At 40.7% G+C, this 15,628-nt stretch overlaps 1 protein-coding gene across 1 annotated transcript in view; it reads right to left on the bottom strand.

Annotated features, from left to right (window-relative positions):
- LOC126184643 (synaptic vesicle glycoprotein 2B-like) overlaps positions 1-15,628 on the bottom strand; it is a 255,137-nt gene that overhangs the window by 101,415 nt on the left and 138,094 nt on the right. Inside the window, exon 4 of the mRNA XM_049927121.1 lies at positions 14,818-14,998. Coding sequence (XP_049783078.1) covers positions 14,818-14,998 — 181 coding nt within the window. The remainder of the gene's footprint in view (positions 1-14,817; positions 14,999-15,628) is intronic.

The following is a 15,628-nucleotide window of genomic DNA, read 5'->3' as shown; positions in this document are numbered from 1 at the left end:
CATAACTGCTAAAATCCTTTTAACATAACATAAAAGCCTTTTAACATAACTGCCTTCCCCCCATGAACCACGGACCTTGCCGTTGGTGGGGAGGCTTGCGTGCCTCAGCGATACAGATAGCCGTACCGTAGGTACAACCACAACGGAGGGGTATCTGTTGAGAGGCCAGACAAACGTGTGGTTCCTGAACAGGGGCAGCAGCCTTTTCAGTAGTTGCAAGGGCAACAGTCTGGATGATTGACTGATCTGGCCTTGTAACAATAACCAAAACGGCCTTGCTGTGCTGGTACTGCGAACGGCTGAAAGCAAGGGGAAACTACGGCCGTAATTTTTCCCGAGGGCATGCAGCTTTACTGTATGATAGAATGATGATGGCGTCCTCTTGGGTAAAATATTCCGGAGGTAAAATAGTCCCCCATTCGGATCTCCGGGCGGGGACTACTCAAGAGGAATCGTTATTAGGAGAAAGAAAAATGGCGTTCTACGGATCGTAGCGTGGAATGTCAGATCCCTTAATCGGGCAGGTAGGTTAGAAAATTTAAAAAGGGAAATGAATAGGTTAAAGTTGGATATAGTGGGAATTAGTGAAGTTCGGTGGCAGAAGGAACAAGACTTTTGGTCTGATGAATACAGGGTTATAAATACAAAATCAAATAGGGGTAATGCAGGAGTAGGTTTAATAATGAATAGGAAAATAGGAATGCGGGTAAGCTACTACAAACAGCATAGTGAACGCATTATTGTGGCCAAGATAGATACGAAGCCCACACCTACTACAGTAGTACAAGTTTATATGCCAACTAGCTCTGCAGATGACGAAGAAATTGAAGAAATGTATGATGAAATAAAAGAAATTATTCAGATAGTGATGGGAGACGAAAATTTAATAGTCATGGGTGACTGGAATTCAAGTGTAGGAAAAGGGAGAGAAGGAAACGTGGTAGAATTTTGCACAGAGCACAACTTAATCATAGCTAACACTTGGTTTAAGAATCATGATAGAAGGTTTTATACATGGAAGGACCCTGGAGATACTAAAAGGTATCAGATAGGTTATATAATGGTAAGACAGAGATTTAGGAACCAGGTTTTAAATTGTAAGACATTTCCAGGGGCAGATGTGGACTCCGACCACAATCTATTGGTTATGACCTGTAGATTAAAACTGAAGAAACTGCAAAAAGGTGGGAATTTAAGGAGATGGGACCTGGATAAACTGAAAGAACCAGAGGTTGTACAGAGTTTCAGGAAGAGCATAAGGGAACAATTGACAGGAATGGGGGAAAGAAATACAGTAGAAGAAGAATGGGTAGCTTTGAGGGATGAAGTAGTGAAGGCAGCAGAGGATCAAGTAGGTAAAAAGACGAGGGCTAGTAGAAATCCTTGGGTAACAGAAGAAATATTGAATTTAATTGATGAAAGGAGAAAATATAAAAATGCAGTAAATGAAGCAGGCAAAAAGGAATACAAACGTCTCAAAAATGAGATCGACAGGAAGTGCAAAATGGCTAAGCAGGGATGGCTAGAGGACAAATGTAAGGATGTAGAGGCTTATCTCAATAGGGGTAAGATAGATACTGCCTACAGGAAAATTAAAGAGACCTTTGGAGATAAGAGAACCACTTGTATGAACATCAAGAGCTCAGATGGAAACCCAGTTCTAAGCAAAGAAGGGAAGGCAGAAAGGTGGAAGGAGTATATAGAGGGTCTATACAAGGGCGATGTACTTGAGGACAATATTATGGAAATGGAAGAGGATGTAGATGAAGATGAAATGGGAGATACGATACTGCGTGAAGAGTTTGACAGAGCACTGAAAGACCTGAGTCGAAACAAGGCCCCCGGAGTAGACAACATTCCATTGGAACTACTGACGGCCTTGGGAGAGCCAGTCCTGACAAAACTCTACCATCTGGTGAGCAAGATGTATGAAACAGGCGAAATACCCTCAGACTTCAAGAAGAATATAATAATTCCAATCCCAAAGAAAGCAAGTGTTGACAGATGTGAAAATTACCGAACAATCAGTTTAATAAGCCACAGCTGCAAAATACTAACACGAATTCTTTACAGACGAATGGAAAAACTAGTAGAAGCCGACCTCGGGGAAGATCAGTTTGGATTCCGTAGAAATACTGGAACACGTGAGGCAATACTGACCTTACGACTTATCTTAGGAGAAAGATTAAGGAAAGGCAAACCTACGTTTCTAGCATTTGTAGACTTAGAGAAAGCTTTTGACAATGTTGACTGGAATATTCTCTTTCAAATTCTAAAGGTGGCAGGGGTAAAATACAGGGAACTAAAGGCTATTTACAATTTGTACAGAAACCAGATGGCAGTTATAAGAGTCGAGGGACATGAAAGGGAAGCAGTGGTTGGGAAGGGAGTAAGACAGGGTTGTAGCCTCTCCCCGATGTTATTCAATCTGTATATTGAGCAAGCAGTAAAGGAAACAAAAGAAAAATTCGGAGTAGGTATTAAAATCCATGGAGAAGAAATAAAAACTTTGAGGTTCGCCGATGACATTGTAATTCTGTCAGAGACAGCAAAGGACTTGGAAGAGCAGTTGAACGGAATGGACAGTGTCTTGAAAGGAGGTTATAAGATGAACATCAACAAAAGCAAAACGAGGATAATGGAATGTAGTCGAATTAAGTCGGGTGATGTTGAGGGTATTAGATTAGGAAATCAGACACTTAAAGTAGTAAAGGAGTTTTGCTATTTGGGGAGCAAAATAACTGATGATGGTCGAAGTAGAGAGGATATAAAATTTAGACTGGCAATGGCAAGGAAAGCGTTTCTGAAGAAGAGAAATTTGTTAACATCGAGTATAGATTTAAGTGTCTGGAAGTCATTTCTGAAAGTATTTGTATGGAGTGTAGCCATGTATGGAAGCGAAACATGGACGGTAAATAGTTTGGACAAGAAGAGAATAGATGCTTTCGAAATGTGGTGCTACAGAAGAATGCTGAAGATTAGATGGGTAGATCACGTAACTAATGAGGAAGTATTGAATAGGATTGGGGAGAAGAGAAGTTTGTGGCACAACTTGACCAGAAGAAGGGATCGGTTGGTAGGACATGTTCTGAGGCATCAAGGGATCATCAATTTAGTATTGGAGGGCAGCGTGGAGGGAAAAAATCGTAGGGGGAGACCAAGAGATGAATACACTAAGCAGATTCAGAAGGATGTAGGTTGCAGTAGGTACTGGGAGATGAAGAAGCTTGCACAGGATAGAGTAGCATGGAGAGCTGCATCAAACCAGTCTCAGGACTGAAGACCACAACAACAACAACAACAACAACAACATAACTGCAAACAGTTCAATGAACAACTAACTTCATCATTCTGCCAGAAATTTTGTCAATATATCCAATGCTAGTTGTTCCCATTTGACTTAAAACAGTGTGGCCTATTTCTCTGTAGTCTCTCAACATCAAGAGCCCATTTCCTAACCACACTATTACAGTAGTGACAGTTCCAATTTATTATGTATAAGCACAAAACTGGCATTAGTTCTGAGACTATTTTGTAGACAGTCCTCTTTGACTTTTTTAAACAGAGAAATCTGTATCTCTGATTCTGTGTTATGTTAACCAGTTTACTTAAGAATAAATGTGGGTTCAAAAAGCTATGAGCTGTAATTACATAGAACTGTGTATTGAGTACAGCAAGAATCATATTCTGATTTTCATAGGGGTTTAGACGAGAAGGTCCAAGCAGGTTTCTACTGTGAACAAGTTTTGTTTCATCAAACATAGCTTTATGAGTATTTTGGGAAATATGCTCTAAATTTGGCTCTCCTTTACCCATCTCATCTAGAGATCGGAATGTCTAGCAACAACTCTAACTAGGATGGTAACTATAAGCAAGAGGACTCTTGATGCTTCCAGACTACAAAACAATTCCCTAGTTATTTACATTTCAGCAGCACCACTAGTATCAGAGACAATGTCACTATTTCTGGTAGCATGGCAACATTTGTTTGTCCCTGACAAAGATGGTGGAGGTTCCAGAATGAAATTTTCATTCTGTAGTGGAGTGTGCACTGACATGAAACTTCTGACAGCTTAAAATTTCGTGCCAGGTTCACCTGAACTCAAGACCTTGGCATTTTACAGGCAAGTGCTCTACCAAGTGAGCTACCTAAGCACAACTCATGGCCCATCCTCACAGCTTGATTTCCACCAGTACCTTGTCTCCTACCTTCCAAACTTCATAGAAGTTCTCCCGCAAAACTTGGGAGACAAGCACTCCTGGAAGAAAGGATATTGCCAAGACGTGGCTTAGCCACAGCCTAGGGGAAGTTTCCAGAATGAAATTTTTAGTCTGTAGTGGAGCGTGCACTGATATGAAACTTCCTGGCAGATTAAAACTGTGTGCCAGACCAAGACTTGAACTCGGGACCTTCATCTTTCGTGGGCAAGTGCTCAATCAGGCTATCAAAGCATGACTCATGACTCGTCACCACATATTTACTTCTGCCAGTACGCCGTAATGGTGGTGGTGGTACGTACAGGGTGCTCAGTAGCGAAGTTATCAGTGCCCATACTGAACTAAAACAGTACAAATGTGGTTATCAGTTGTGAGAAGGCAGCAATAAAATGTAAATTAAAAAATGGGAATCACAGCCATTCTGGAACTCTCACACTCACACTGTCACACAAAATAGCAAAATATGGATGCCTCAGGGCAGTGTGTAAGTAAAATACATAGACTACAACCACACGAGATCTAAAATAGTGGAATAAGGAACTGTGCCTGCACAGTCAATTGGAAAATGAAAGATGAAGCAGCCAACCTAGAAACACATTAAAAACTTTTACCTAACACACTACTGAGAAGACAAGACATCACACAGCATCCTAACACAAGAACCACATTTGATTCATCATCCGCTAAAATAGATGCCATGTCAACAGGTAAATGGGTTGCGGCCCTCATGACTTCGTATACAATGCATTCAGTTAAAATGTGGCATAAAGTAACCTGTACAATACAAGCGCTGCATACCAGTGAGTCTTCTGGCAAAGGAAGAATCCATGTGTCAGAGGAGAGTGTCCTATCCGGAAGTGTGCTAAAAGTACTTACACCTGTCGCAGAGGCCGGAAGGAGGAACGCCACAGTCATGTCGTTGGTTTCAGAGGTTTATTATTAATTTTTATTGACACGTGTAGTTCCGTAGGACCAAATTGAGGAGCAAATCTCCAAGGTAATGGTACATGTAAGTACATGAAATTACAACATAAAAGTAATAACAGATACAAATAGAATGTTAATGAAGCCAAAAACAGTCAAACCACAAGTTTAAGTAAACAAATCAACAATACAACAAGAATCAGCCTAATTTTTCAAGGAACTCATTAGAATAGAAGGAGTGACTCATGAGGAAACTCTTCAGTTTTGATTTGAAAGCACGTGGATTACTGCCAAGATTTTTGAATTCGAGTGGTAGCTTATTGAAAATGGATGCAGCAGTATACTGCACACATTTCTGCACAGGAATTAAGGAAGTACGATTAAAATGCAGGTTTGATTTCTGCCGAGTATTAACTGAGTGGAAGCTGCTTATTCTTGGGAATAAGCTAATAATGATAACAAGAAATGACAGTATGGAATACATATGTATTGAGAGGCCAATGTCAAAATATGCAGACTCGTGAACAGGGGTCGACAAGAGGTTCGTGAACTTACACCACTTATTGCACCTCAGGCGACGCCAAACACTGGCGATGACTTCAGCAATCAGGTCAGGTTATCGCTGTTCATTGGGTTAAACCTGAGCGCAATAGTGAAAAAAATTGAAGAGACGTTTACCACACATCACGCGGCGACTGAAGCCGCATCAGAGGCACCTGAGGCGGCGCCAAACACTGGCGGTGACTTCAGCAGTAAGAGAGATTAAGCCGCTGTTAATTGGGATAAACCTGAGCACAATAGTGCAAAAATTTGGAGAGACGCTAGCTGCAGTCCGCGCAGAAACAGATCGATTTTTAAAAGTCATGATAATTGTGAAAGCTACGACGTCACTATTTGTCGATGGACCTAATACAACGCGGACCTTCTGTATTTTAAACTGGAATGCCAACGGCATTGTCGATAAAACCCTTCAATTACACTCCTTTGTAGACCGACATACCACAGATGTCGCCTGCATCACAGAGACGCATCTGTTGCCGACCAATCGATTTAAGGTGCGTAATTACTCTGCCCACAGGATCGAAAGACAAAAGCCCCCTGACGGAGGAGTTGCTGTCTTTCTGAGGCCAAGAATCTGCCACTGAAAAATCGATATACCAAATTTGGTCACCGTCGAGGTGGTCGGGATACAACTAAAAACAGGAAACCAGGTAACGAAAATAATTACTGCTTATAAACCCTCGCGATTTAACATTAACGTAATGGACCTTCAGGCTTTCTTCGGAAATAGCGAGCGAGTTATAGCAGCAGGGGGACCTGAACTCCAAACATGGAGGCTGATATTCGTAAAGCGGTAAGTGAGGAGGGATTGGCCGACATTTCACTATCCCATCGATCGTCGTCCGCTAAGGCAGCTAGAAGCTCAGGTAAAGAGAATGTTACAAGAGCACAGACGACTCAGCTGGGAAGGAAAGCTCAGAGAGGCTGAGCAGGATATGAACCAAGTGTGGAAGATCACGAAAGCGCTGAAGGCTGCTCCCAGGGTAGACAGGCCACTCCGAGGAGAAAACGGATTAGTAAACGAAGATGAGGAGAAGGCAGAAGTGTTGGCGACATCGCTACAGCCGCAATTCCGAACTCATGTCATTGAAGATGGCGAGAGTGATAGGCAGGAAGAAATAAGAGTCAGACAAGTGACTCATTTGAGGCAAGAGAGGCTAGAGACAGAATTTACATCAGTTTCCGATCGCCTTACGTGCGCCTACATCATACGACAGGGGAACAACAAATCTCCCAGCCCTGACAGGGTCCGTGTCCCTTACCTAAAACACCTTCCCCTACCGCAGTCACATACCTCACATCTATACACAACTAATGCCTCTCCCTAACGTGCTTCCCAACTGCCTGAAAAACTGCTCAGTTTGTAACCCTACCCAAACTCAATAAAAACCCCATCCTTCCCCAAAGCTACAGACCAGTTTCTCTCCTATGCTTCCTAGGATAAGTACTGGGGTATCTTATCCACAGACACCTTACCAAATTCCTGAGTGACCAGAACATTATCAGCCCTGAACAGTTTGGCTTCCGTGCTGAACACAGTACCATCCATCAATCCCTGCGTCTGGTGGAACACGTATGCAGGGAGAGGGATAGGAAAAGCAGCATGCGAGCGGTATTTCTCGACATCGAGAAAGTATTCGATGAAGTCCGTCGTGATGGCTTAATTTATAAGTTTTCCTAGTTAGATATTACAGGACACATGATACGCATCACTGACTCGTTCCTGGCGGGGAGGTGCGGCAAACATGTTAGTACGGTCACACATTCCGTGGCCGGGATCCCGCCCATTCCGGTTCTGGGCCCCATACTATACTCGCTGTATACAAATCATGGTGAAGTTGGCACCTGAATTTCGAGAAATGTACATTTTTCAGAGTTCCTGATAGGTACTCCATAGTCCATAGTCCTACAGTTATCTGTAAAAAAAAATTGAATAGTTCTGTAGAATTTTTCGAAAAAAAAAAGAAGATCACAATTCTGAATAACTGAGCAGGGTGGCAACTGATTTTGGAAATATATATATATTTCAATTTCTTTACACATATGCTACAGTTCTAGAGTCCTCTGTACTAGTTTTGAATACTTCTGTAGAACTTCGCGAAAAAAATTATGATCACATTTCTGAATATCTGACTACCTATGAAGTTAGCACCGGGCTTCCGAGAAACACACATTTTTTCAGGGTTCTTGGTGGATATTCTATAGTTCAAGAGTTCAATCTACAGAATTTGAATACTTCTGCACGACTTCGCGAAGAAAACACTCGTAATCGGGGAAATTTTAATGTTGTAAAAGATTATGTGCCGATTTGCGAAAATTAAATTGTGTTCACAATTCTGAATAGCTCCCCAAGAGTTCTACAGGAAACCTTAACGAAACTTTTTTGTGCAGGTAATAGTTAATGAGAACATTACAATAATGAGAGACCTATTTTCGCTACAGAAAATATACGAAATCGCACTGGAGTTCTGATGACAGTTCCGATTACTGTTCTGAAAAGCATCCCAAGAGTTTTATCGAAAAACTTAATATAATTTCTAGTGAAGACGATGTTTATAACTGCAATAATGTGGGACCCACATTACGAACATGTAGCTTTTCAATCGGAAACTGAGCTGAGCTGCCGGCCGGGTTGGCCGAGCGGTTCTAAGCGCTACAGTCTGGAACCGCGCGACCGCTACGGTGGCAGGTTCGAATCCTGCCTCGGGCATGGATGTGTGTGATGTCCTTAGGTTAGTTAGGTTTAAGTAGTTCTAAGTTCTAGGGGACTGATGACCTTAGAAGTTAAGTCCCATAGTGCTCAGAGCCATTTGAACAATTTTTTTAATTTTTTTTTTTAGCTGAGCTGCCCTAGTTGTGATCGTTGTATATAGATATAAGTCGACTCACATCGTGTGGACTACCGTTATGTATCCGACTGCTGTCAACGTTAGCAGACTAGGTAGGTGTCAGTTTTTCGTCTAGTTATTGCGTTGTATTACAACAACTTTAATTTAACTTTATATTCTTTTGTACTACTATATACCGGATTTGAAGATGGCTGTCTCTACAACGTGTTTTCACGAATTCCGGGTACTTTAGTGTTCGATACGTACTGGTATTTTCCAACACTAAAAAGACATACGTAATTTTTTTCGCAGAGGAGTTCAGATGTGTCATACAATTCAAGCACCCTTTGTACTTTTATACGTTCAGTGTCGGGGTTTGAAAACAGGGATAGGGGCAGGATCTCGTTCCCTTAGACTAATGCAATGAAATCAATTAATTTACGTCAGTTCTAAACACACTTGGAGCGCCATTCAACAACAGTCAGAAATCATCTCTTCGATGCGAGGGTAAGTTCTGTTGTTGACCGCGCTTATGGTCCTATACCTGCCAGAGTGTCGTTTGGTGAAGATAGCTCTGGCCCAGATTTTTGGATGCGAAGAGTGAGACATACAGATAGAGATAGAAATAGCCTAAAATATGATTGTAGACTTAATTAGCATTTTTAAATGATTTCTTTAATATATTTACACAATATCTGCTATAGCACAGGAACCATACATACCATTAATCTGATTATTTTATCCGTGACGTTGCTTTGCCTTTAATAGATGTTATGGATGAAAAGCATTGAGAGAGACTTAGTCCTCGGTAACTAGTTCTTGGAAATGTTCACTGTATACTGAGTGCCAGAAATTACGTAAGGCAGAGTTATTTAGATAAGAATAAAGCTTATCACATTTCATTTTCAACAATGAAATGATTTTTAAACTAATCAGCTCTATTTCTGTGTTACTAGGAACCTGCATTCTATATTTTTCTCTAACTAAAAATAGGTTTGTAACGTATGAAAACGAGTTTCAAATGATTCTCGCAATATTTACATTTTTCATTATATTTGGTCACATCGTTGCTATCCGCAGCACATTCACTCTGTTCTTTTAGGTCTGGAAATTAACTCATATTCTCATTTTATAATTTTAAATGGACAGATACTTTGCCTTTTAGTTTTAAATTTAGCCTTCGAGATGGTAACTAACTTCAACAAAAATGCCGAATCAAATTTCTGGTTGTCACTGATTTGGAATTTTTAGTTGATATTTGTTTTCATTTCAAAGCCTAAATTTACAACTAGAACGTAAAAGCATCTGTACATTTAAAATCATATTAAAACTGACATTTAAGTCAATTTATATACCTGAAATTTAGTCAAATTCTCATTTTGTAACTGAGTGATGACACGTTTTATAAACTCAAGGTAAAACAACGTCACTGATAAAAGAATCCTATGCTATAACAGATATTGTTTAAATACATTAAGGAAATAATTTAAAATGTTAATTAAGTCTACAAACACGCTTATATTTTAGGCTATTAAGCTCCTTCAAGAACAGAGAACTCCAAGTTCCAAGATCTCAGTGCTCCATCTCGCTCCGAACTCTCTCTCTCTCTCTCTCTCCCCCCCCCCCCCCCCCCCACTCCCCTCCCTCTCTCGCTCTTTCTCTCTATCTGTCTGTCTATTTCTGTCTCTATCTCTTTCTCTCACTCTTCACTTCCAAATATCTGGCCCAGAGCTATCTTCACCAAACGACTCTGTCTGGCAGCTGTAGCATTATAAATGCGATCCGCTACAGCACTCACCCTCTCATCGAATTGACGATTACCAACTACTGTTGTATGGTGTTCCAGTCAGGGTGTTCGTTTTGAACTGACGTAAATTAACTGATGTAGCTGCGTGAGTCTAAGCGAACGAGATCCTACCCCTATCCCTGTTTTCCAAACCCGACACTAAAAGTATGAACGCACCAAAGTTGCTTGAGTTCTAAGACGCATCTGAACTCCTCTGCGAAAAAAATGACGTATGTCTTTTTAATGTTGGAAAATACCTGTATGTATCGAACACTGAAGTAACTGGAATTCGTGAAAGAACGTTATAGAGACAGTTGTTTTAAATCTAGTACGTAATTATAGCAAAGAATATCAAATTAAATTAAAATTGTTGTGATACAACGCAACAACTAAACGAAAATAAGACAGCTACCTAGATTTCTGATGTTGTCAGCAGTCGGATACATAACGACAGTCGACACGATGTGTGTCATCTTGTACCTACATGCACCGATGGGAACTAGGGCAGCTCAGCTCAGCTTCCGATTGAAAAGCTATATGTTCGTAAAGGAGGTCGTACATTACTGTAATTATAAACGATTGTCTTCGCAAGAAATTACGTTAAGTTTTTCGATAAAACACTTGGGGGTGCTCTTCAGAACAGTGATCGGAACTGTCATCAGAACTCTAGTGCGATTTCGTATATTTTCTGTAGTGAAAATAGGTCTCTCATTATTGTAATGTTCTCATAAACTATTACCTGCACAAAAAATTTCTTTAAGGTTTCCTGTATAACTCTTGGGGAGCTATTCAGAATTGTGAACACAATTTAATTTTCACAAATCGGCAAATAATCTTTTACAACATTAAAATTTCCCCGATTACTAGTGTTTGCTTCGAGAAGTCGTGCAGAACTACTCAAATTCTGTACAGAGAACTCTTGAACTATAGAATATCCACCAAGAACTCTGAAAAAAAAATAGTGTGTTTCTCGAGAGTCCGGTGCCAACTTCACAGGTAGTCAGCTATTCAGAAATGTGATCATAATTTTTTTCGCGAAGTTCTACAGAACTATTCAAAATTTGAACAGAGGACTCTAGAACTGTAGCATATCTGTAACGAACTTTGAAAAAAAAAGGTACATTTCTCGAAAATCGGTTGCCACCTTCACAGCTGTTCAGCTATTCACAATCGTGGTCATTATATTTTTTCGTAAAGTTCTACAGAACTACTGAAATTTTTTACAGAGAAACTGGAACTATAGCATATCTACCAAGTACTCTGAAAAAATGTTTATTTCTCGAAAATAGGGTGCCAGCTTTACATGACTTTGAAAATGAGTTCCTCATTATTGCAGTTGTCTCATACACTACCATCTGCACAAAAAATGTCATTAGGGTCTTCTGTAGAACTTTTGGGGAGCTATTCAAAATTGTGAATATTATTTTGTTTCTCAAATTTGCAATTAACTTTTTGTACAAGATTAAAATGCCGCCGGCCGTAGTGACCGAGCGGTTAAAGGCGCTACAGTCTGGAACCGCACGACCGCTACGGTCGCAGGTTCGAATCCTGCCTCGGGCATGGATGTGTGTGATGTCCTTAGGTTAGTTAGGTTTAAGTAGTTCTAAGTCCTAGGGGGCTTATGACCACAGCAGTTGAGTCCCATAGTGCTCAGAGCCATTTGAATTTTTGAAGATTAAAATGTTCCCTATTAATAGTGTTTTATTCGCAAATTCTGCAGAGCTATTCAAATTTTTTTTACAGAGAACTGCAACACTTTGGCATACATATGAAGAACACTGAAAAAGTCTATATTTCTCGAAAGTCGGGTACCAGCTCAACATGACTCAAATGATGTGCCGTAACTAACAGGATACGGACGAGCGTTGTATGCTGACGGCACAGCGATTTAAAAGTAGTAGCTGCGTCAACTTCATCGTCAGGAACCTGCAACAGCACTTAGAAGAAATCGGTAACTGGTGCAAAATCTGGGAACTTAAAATAAATGCAGACAAAAAAGTAGGATGAATGTTCACTAAAAAACTAATTCATCCAAGAAGGCAGATTCCCTTAGCTGGCAGAAACGGCGAGTGGAGCGACTCAGTAGTCTACCTAGGCCTTCAGCTAGAAAAACGACTGACTTTCGACAAACAGATAAAGTGGGCCCATAGTGGAGGCTGCGCTGCGTACAATCAATATCTCCACCCCTCAAGCATTTGGAGCTGAGAAGTGAAACAAAACTAAAACCAGACAGTGCTGTCATCCTCCCTTCGTTATTACACTGAAAAAAAAAAAAACACTGGTACGCCTGCCTAGTATCGTGTAGGGCCCCCGCGAGCACGCAGAAGTGCCGCAGCATGACGTGACATGGACTCGACTAATGTCTGAAGTAGTGCTGGAGGGAACTGACAACATGAATCCTGCAGGGATGTCCATGAATCCGTAAGAGTACGAGGGGGTGGAGATCTGTTCTGAACTGCACGTTGCAAGGCATCCCTGATATGTTCAAAAATGTTCATGTCTGGGGAGTTTAGTGGCCAGCGGAAGTGTTTAAACTCAGAAGAGTGTTCCTAGAGCCAATCTGTAGCAACTCTGGACGTGTGGGGTTTCGCATTGTCCTACTGGAATTGCCCAAGTCAGTCGCAATGCACAATGGACATGAATGGATACAGGTGATTAGGCAGGATGCTTTAGTACGTGTCACCTGTCAGAGTCGTATCTAGAAGTATCAGGCACCCATATCACTCCAACTGCACACTCCCCACACAATTAATGAGCCATCCACCAGCCAAAATGCAGGGTCCACGGGTTCATGAGGCTATTTCCATACCCGTACACGTCCATCCACTCGATACAATTTGAAACGAGACTCGTCCGACCAGGCAACATGTTTGCGGTAATCAACAGTCCAATGTCGATGTTGGCGGGCCCAGGCGATGCGTAAAGCTGTATGTCGTGTAATCATCAAGGGTACACGAGTGGGCCTTTGGCTCCGAAAGCCCATATCGATGATGTTTCGTTAAATGGTTCGTACTCTGACACTTGTTGATGGCCCAGCATTGAAATTTGCAGCAATTTGTGAAAGGATTGTACTTCTGTCAAGTTGAACGATTTTCTCCAGTCGTCGTTGGTCCTGTTCTTGCAGGATCTTTTTCCGGTCGCAGCGATGTCGGAGATTTGATGTTTTACCGCATTCCTGATATTCACGGTACACTCGTGAATGCTCGTACGGGAAAATCTCCACTTCATGGCTATCTCGGAGATGCTGTGTCCCATCGCTCGTTCGCCAACTAAAACACCACGTTCAAACTCACTTAAATGTTGATAACCTGACATTGTAGCAGCAGTAACCGATCTAACAAGTGCGCCAGACAATTGTCTTTTATAGGCGCTGCGGACCGCAGCGCCGTATTCTGCCTCTCTAGATATCTCTTGTATTTGAATGCGCATGCCTGTACATGTTTCCTTGGCATACAGTGTATAAGGGTCTGAAATTTGGTCAACGGAGGCAGACAGCCATCTGCCCAAACTTCAGACACTGCAAAACAGGATCTTGCATCAGAGCGATACACCCCAATTACGATCATTAAATACTTTTTAGGCGAAACATCGACCCTCACATACATCAAAAAGAAGTCAGAAACTCTTTACAAGAGGACTGCAGCTTCGACCAACCATCTTACCCATTCTGTTAGGTGCACAATACCTCGACGCTTCAGATAAAAGACCAATCTCCACACTAACCAAACAATTTAGGGAATACAGACACAAGCAAACAATCATGCATGCAATCATTTAGATACCAAAACCGTCTTCAATCAGTCATTCATCCACGGTGGATGTCAGATGGGCAAAGTGCTGTGGTGCTTCTATGATAATACACATAATGCAACAGCAGGATTCCCGTTCGTCAGCATACCTGACGAAGGCGACATGTCTGATCGCCGAAATATTATGTCCATTGGACACTATGAACTGGCAGTACACCCAAGCACTGTTCAGTCTATATATACGCCGGGAGAAACTGAAGAATGACATGACCAAAACGGTCAATACTAATTTGAAACACTGTATTTAAGCAACAATAAAAGGAGTTCATACTGCATCGTTCTTGTAAAATATGGTAAACACCCAGAATCAGGGCACAGTTATTAAAGACTGGATTCATATCACAAGAGATAGTTTCAATTATTGATCTAGCTTCCACTATTGATATTTTTGGTTGCTGTTCTAAATCACTTAAAAGAAGTATCTGTAGCTTATACTTGCATATTATTAGTGTTTCCGTAGTGACCACTCATAAATATACATTTTACTGCTAGAATGATGAAACTTATATGTTTAGATTGCTTCCCTGATTTATTTTATAAATCATCTCAGTGAACTTTGCATATTACAGATAGTTTTAGATATCGGTATTTTGTTCATAATTTCTTAGTCATGAAATAAACAATAGCCGCAGCTTTTTACATTTGTCCTGTTTAATGTCAATCAAAATTAGAGTAAAAGAAAATGTCTTACCCCACACCACTACAGAAGCGTGCAGTCATAAAAGTTCCATATGTTGGCATGAATGCAGCAATAACACTGAATACTGCGTTAACACTTAGTGCTGAAAGCAGAGTTCTTCGACGTCCCATTCGGTCAGCTAAATTACCCCAGACAACACCTCCTACCATCATACCGATCAGTGTAATGAAACCTGAAACACAAAAGTGACACTGCAGAATCAGTTTGAACAAATAAATTTCAACAGCATTATTTTTAACACACTTTTTATGAGACCTGCATACATTTCATGTTCTGATCAGAAATATAGTTGGAAACTAACGACGAGAAGCTCACTTACACAACTGTAATTTTGCTGACACTAATTTTTGTAACACACACAGCACAGTAGCAGTCACTAGATCAGAAACAGAAACTGGTACCTCTTATTAAACTATACAGTACACAGTGGTAAATATCTGCTTATAGTTTATCCTAAGTATTTGTAGCATAAGACATACATACTAATTAAGGGTGTCCCATATATCTTGTGACTTAATCTTTGAATTTATTGTCATCCAAATAGATATTTGACAAAGGTTTTTATTTTCTATAATTAGGTTCTCGTAAAGTAACTTTATTAAAGTGTTTCAGTGTAACACTTCAGAGCACATACGTGTCCTAAATGTACAAAATGTCAGACAACATACAAGGGGTGTTCAAAAATGCTAAGCTTGTGCTCTAGGTCCTAAATATCTATTTAGCTTACAGAATTGTCAATACAGGGTGTCCAGTGAAGGAGTCCCCAATTTCAAAGGTCAATATCTCTAAAACTAAGATCGAC

Source organism: Schistocerca cancellata, chromosome 4 (genome assembly GCF_023864275.1).
Source record: "Schistocerca cancellata isolate TAMUIC-IGC-003103 chromosome 4, iqSchCanc2.1, whole genome shotgun sequence".
Taxonomy (NCBI): Eukaryota; Metazoa; Arthropoda; class Insecta; order Orthoptera; family Acrididae; genus Schistocerca; species Schistocerca cancellata.
The sequence above is the reverse complement of the archived record's forward strand: the minus strand, read 5'-3'. Positions and strand labels throughout refer to the sequence as shown.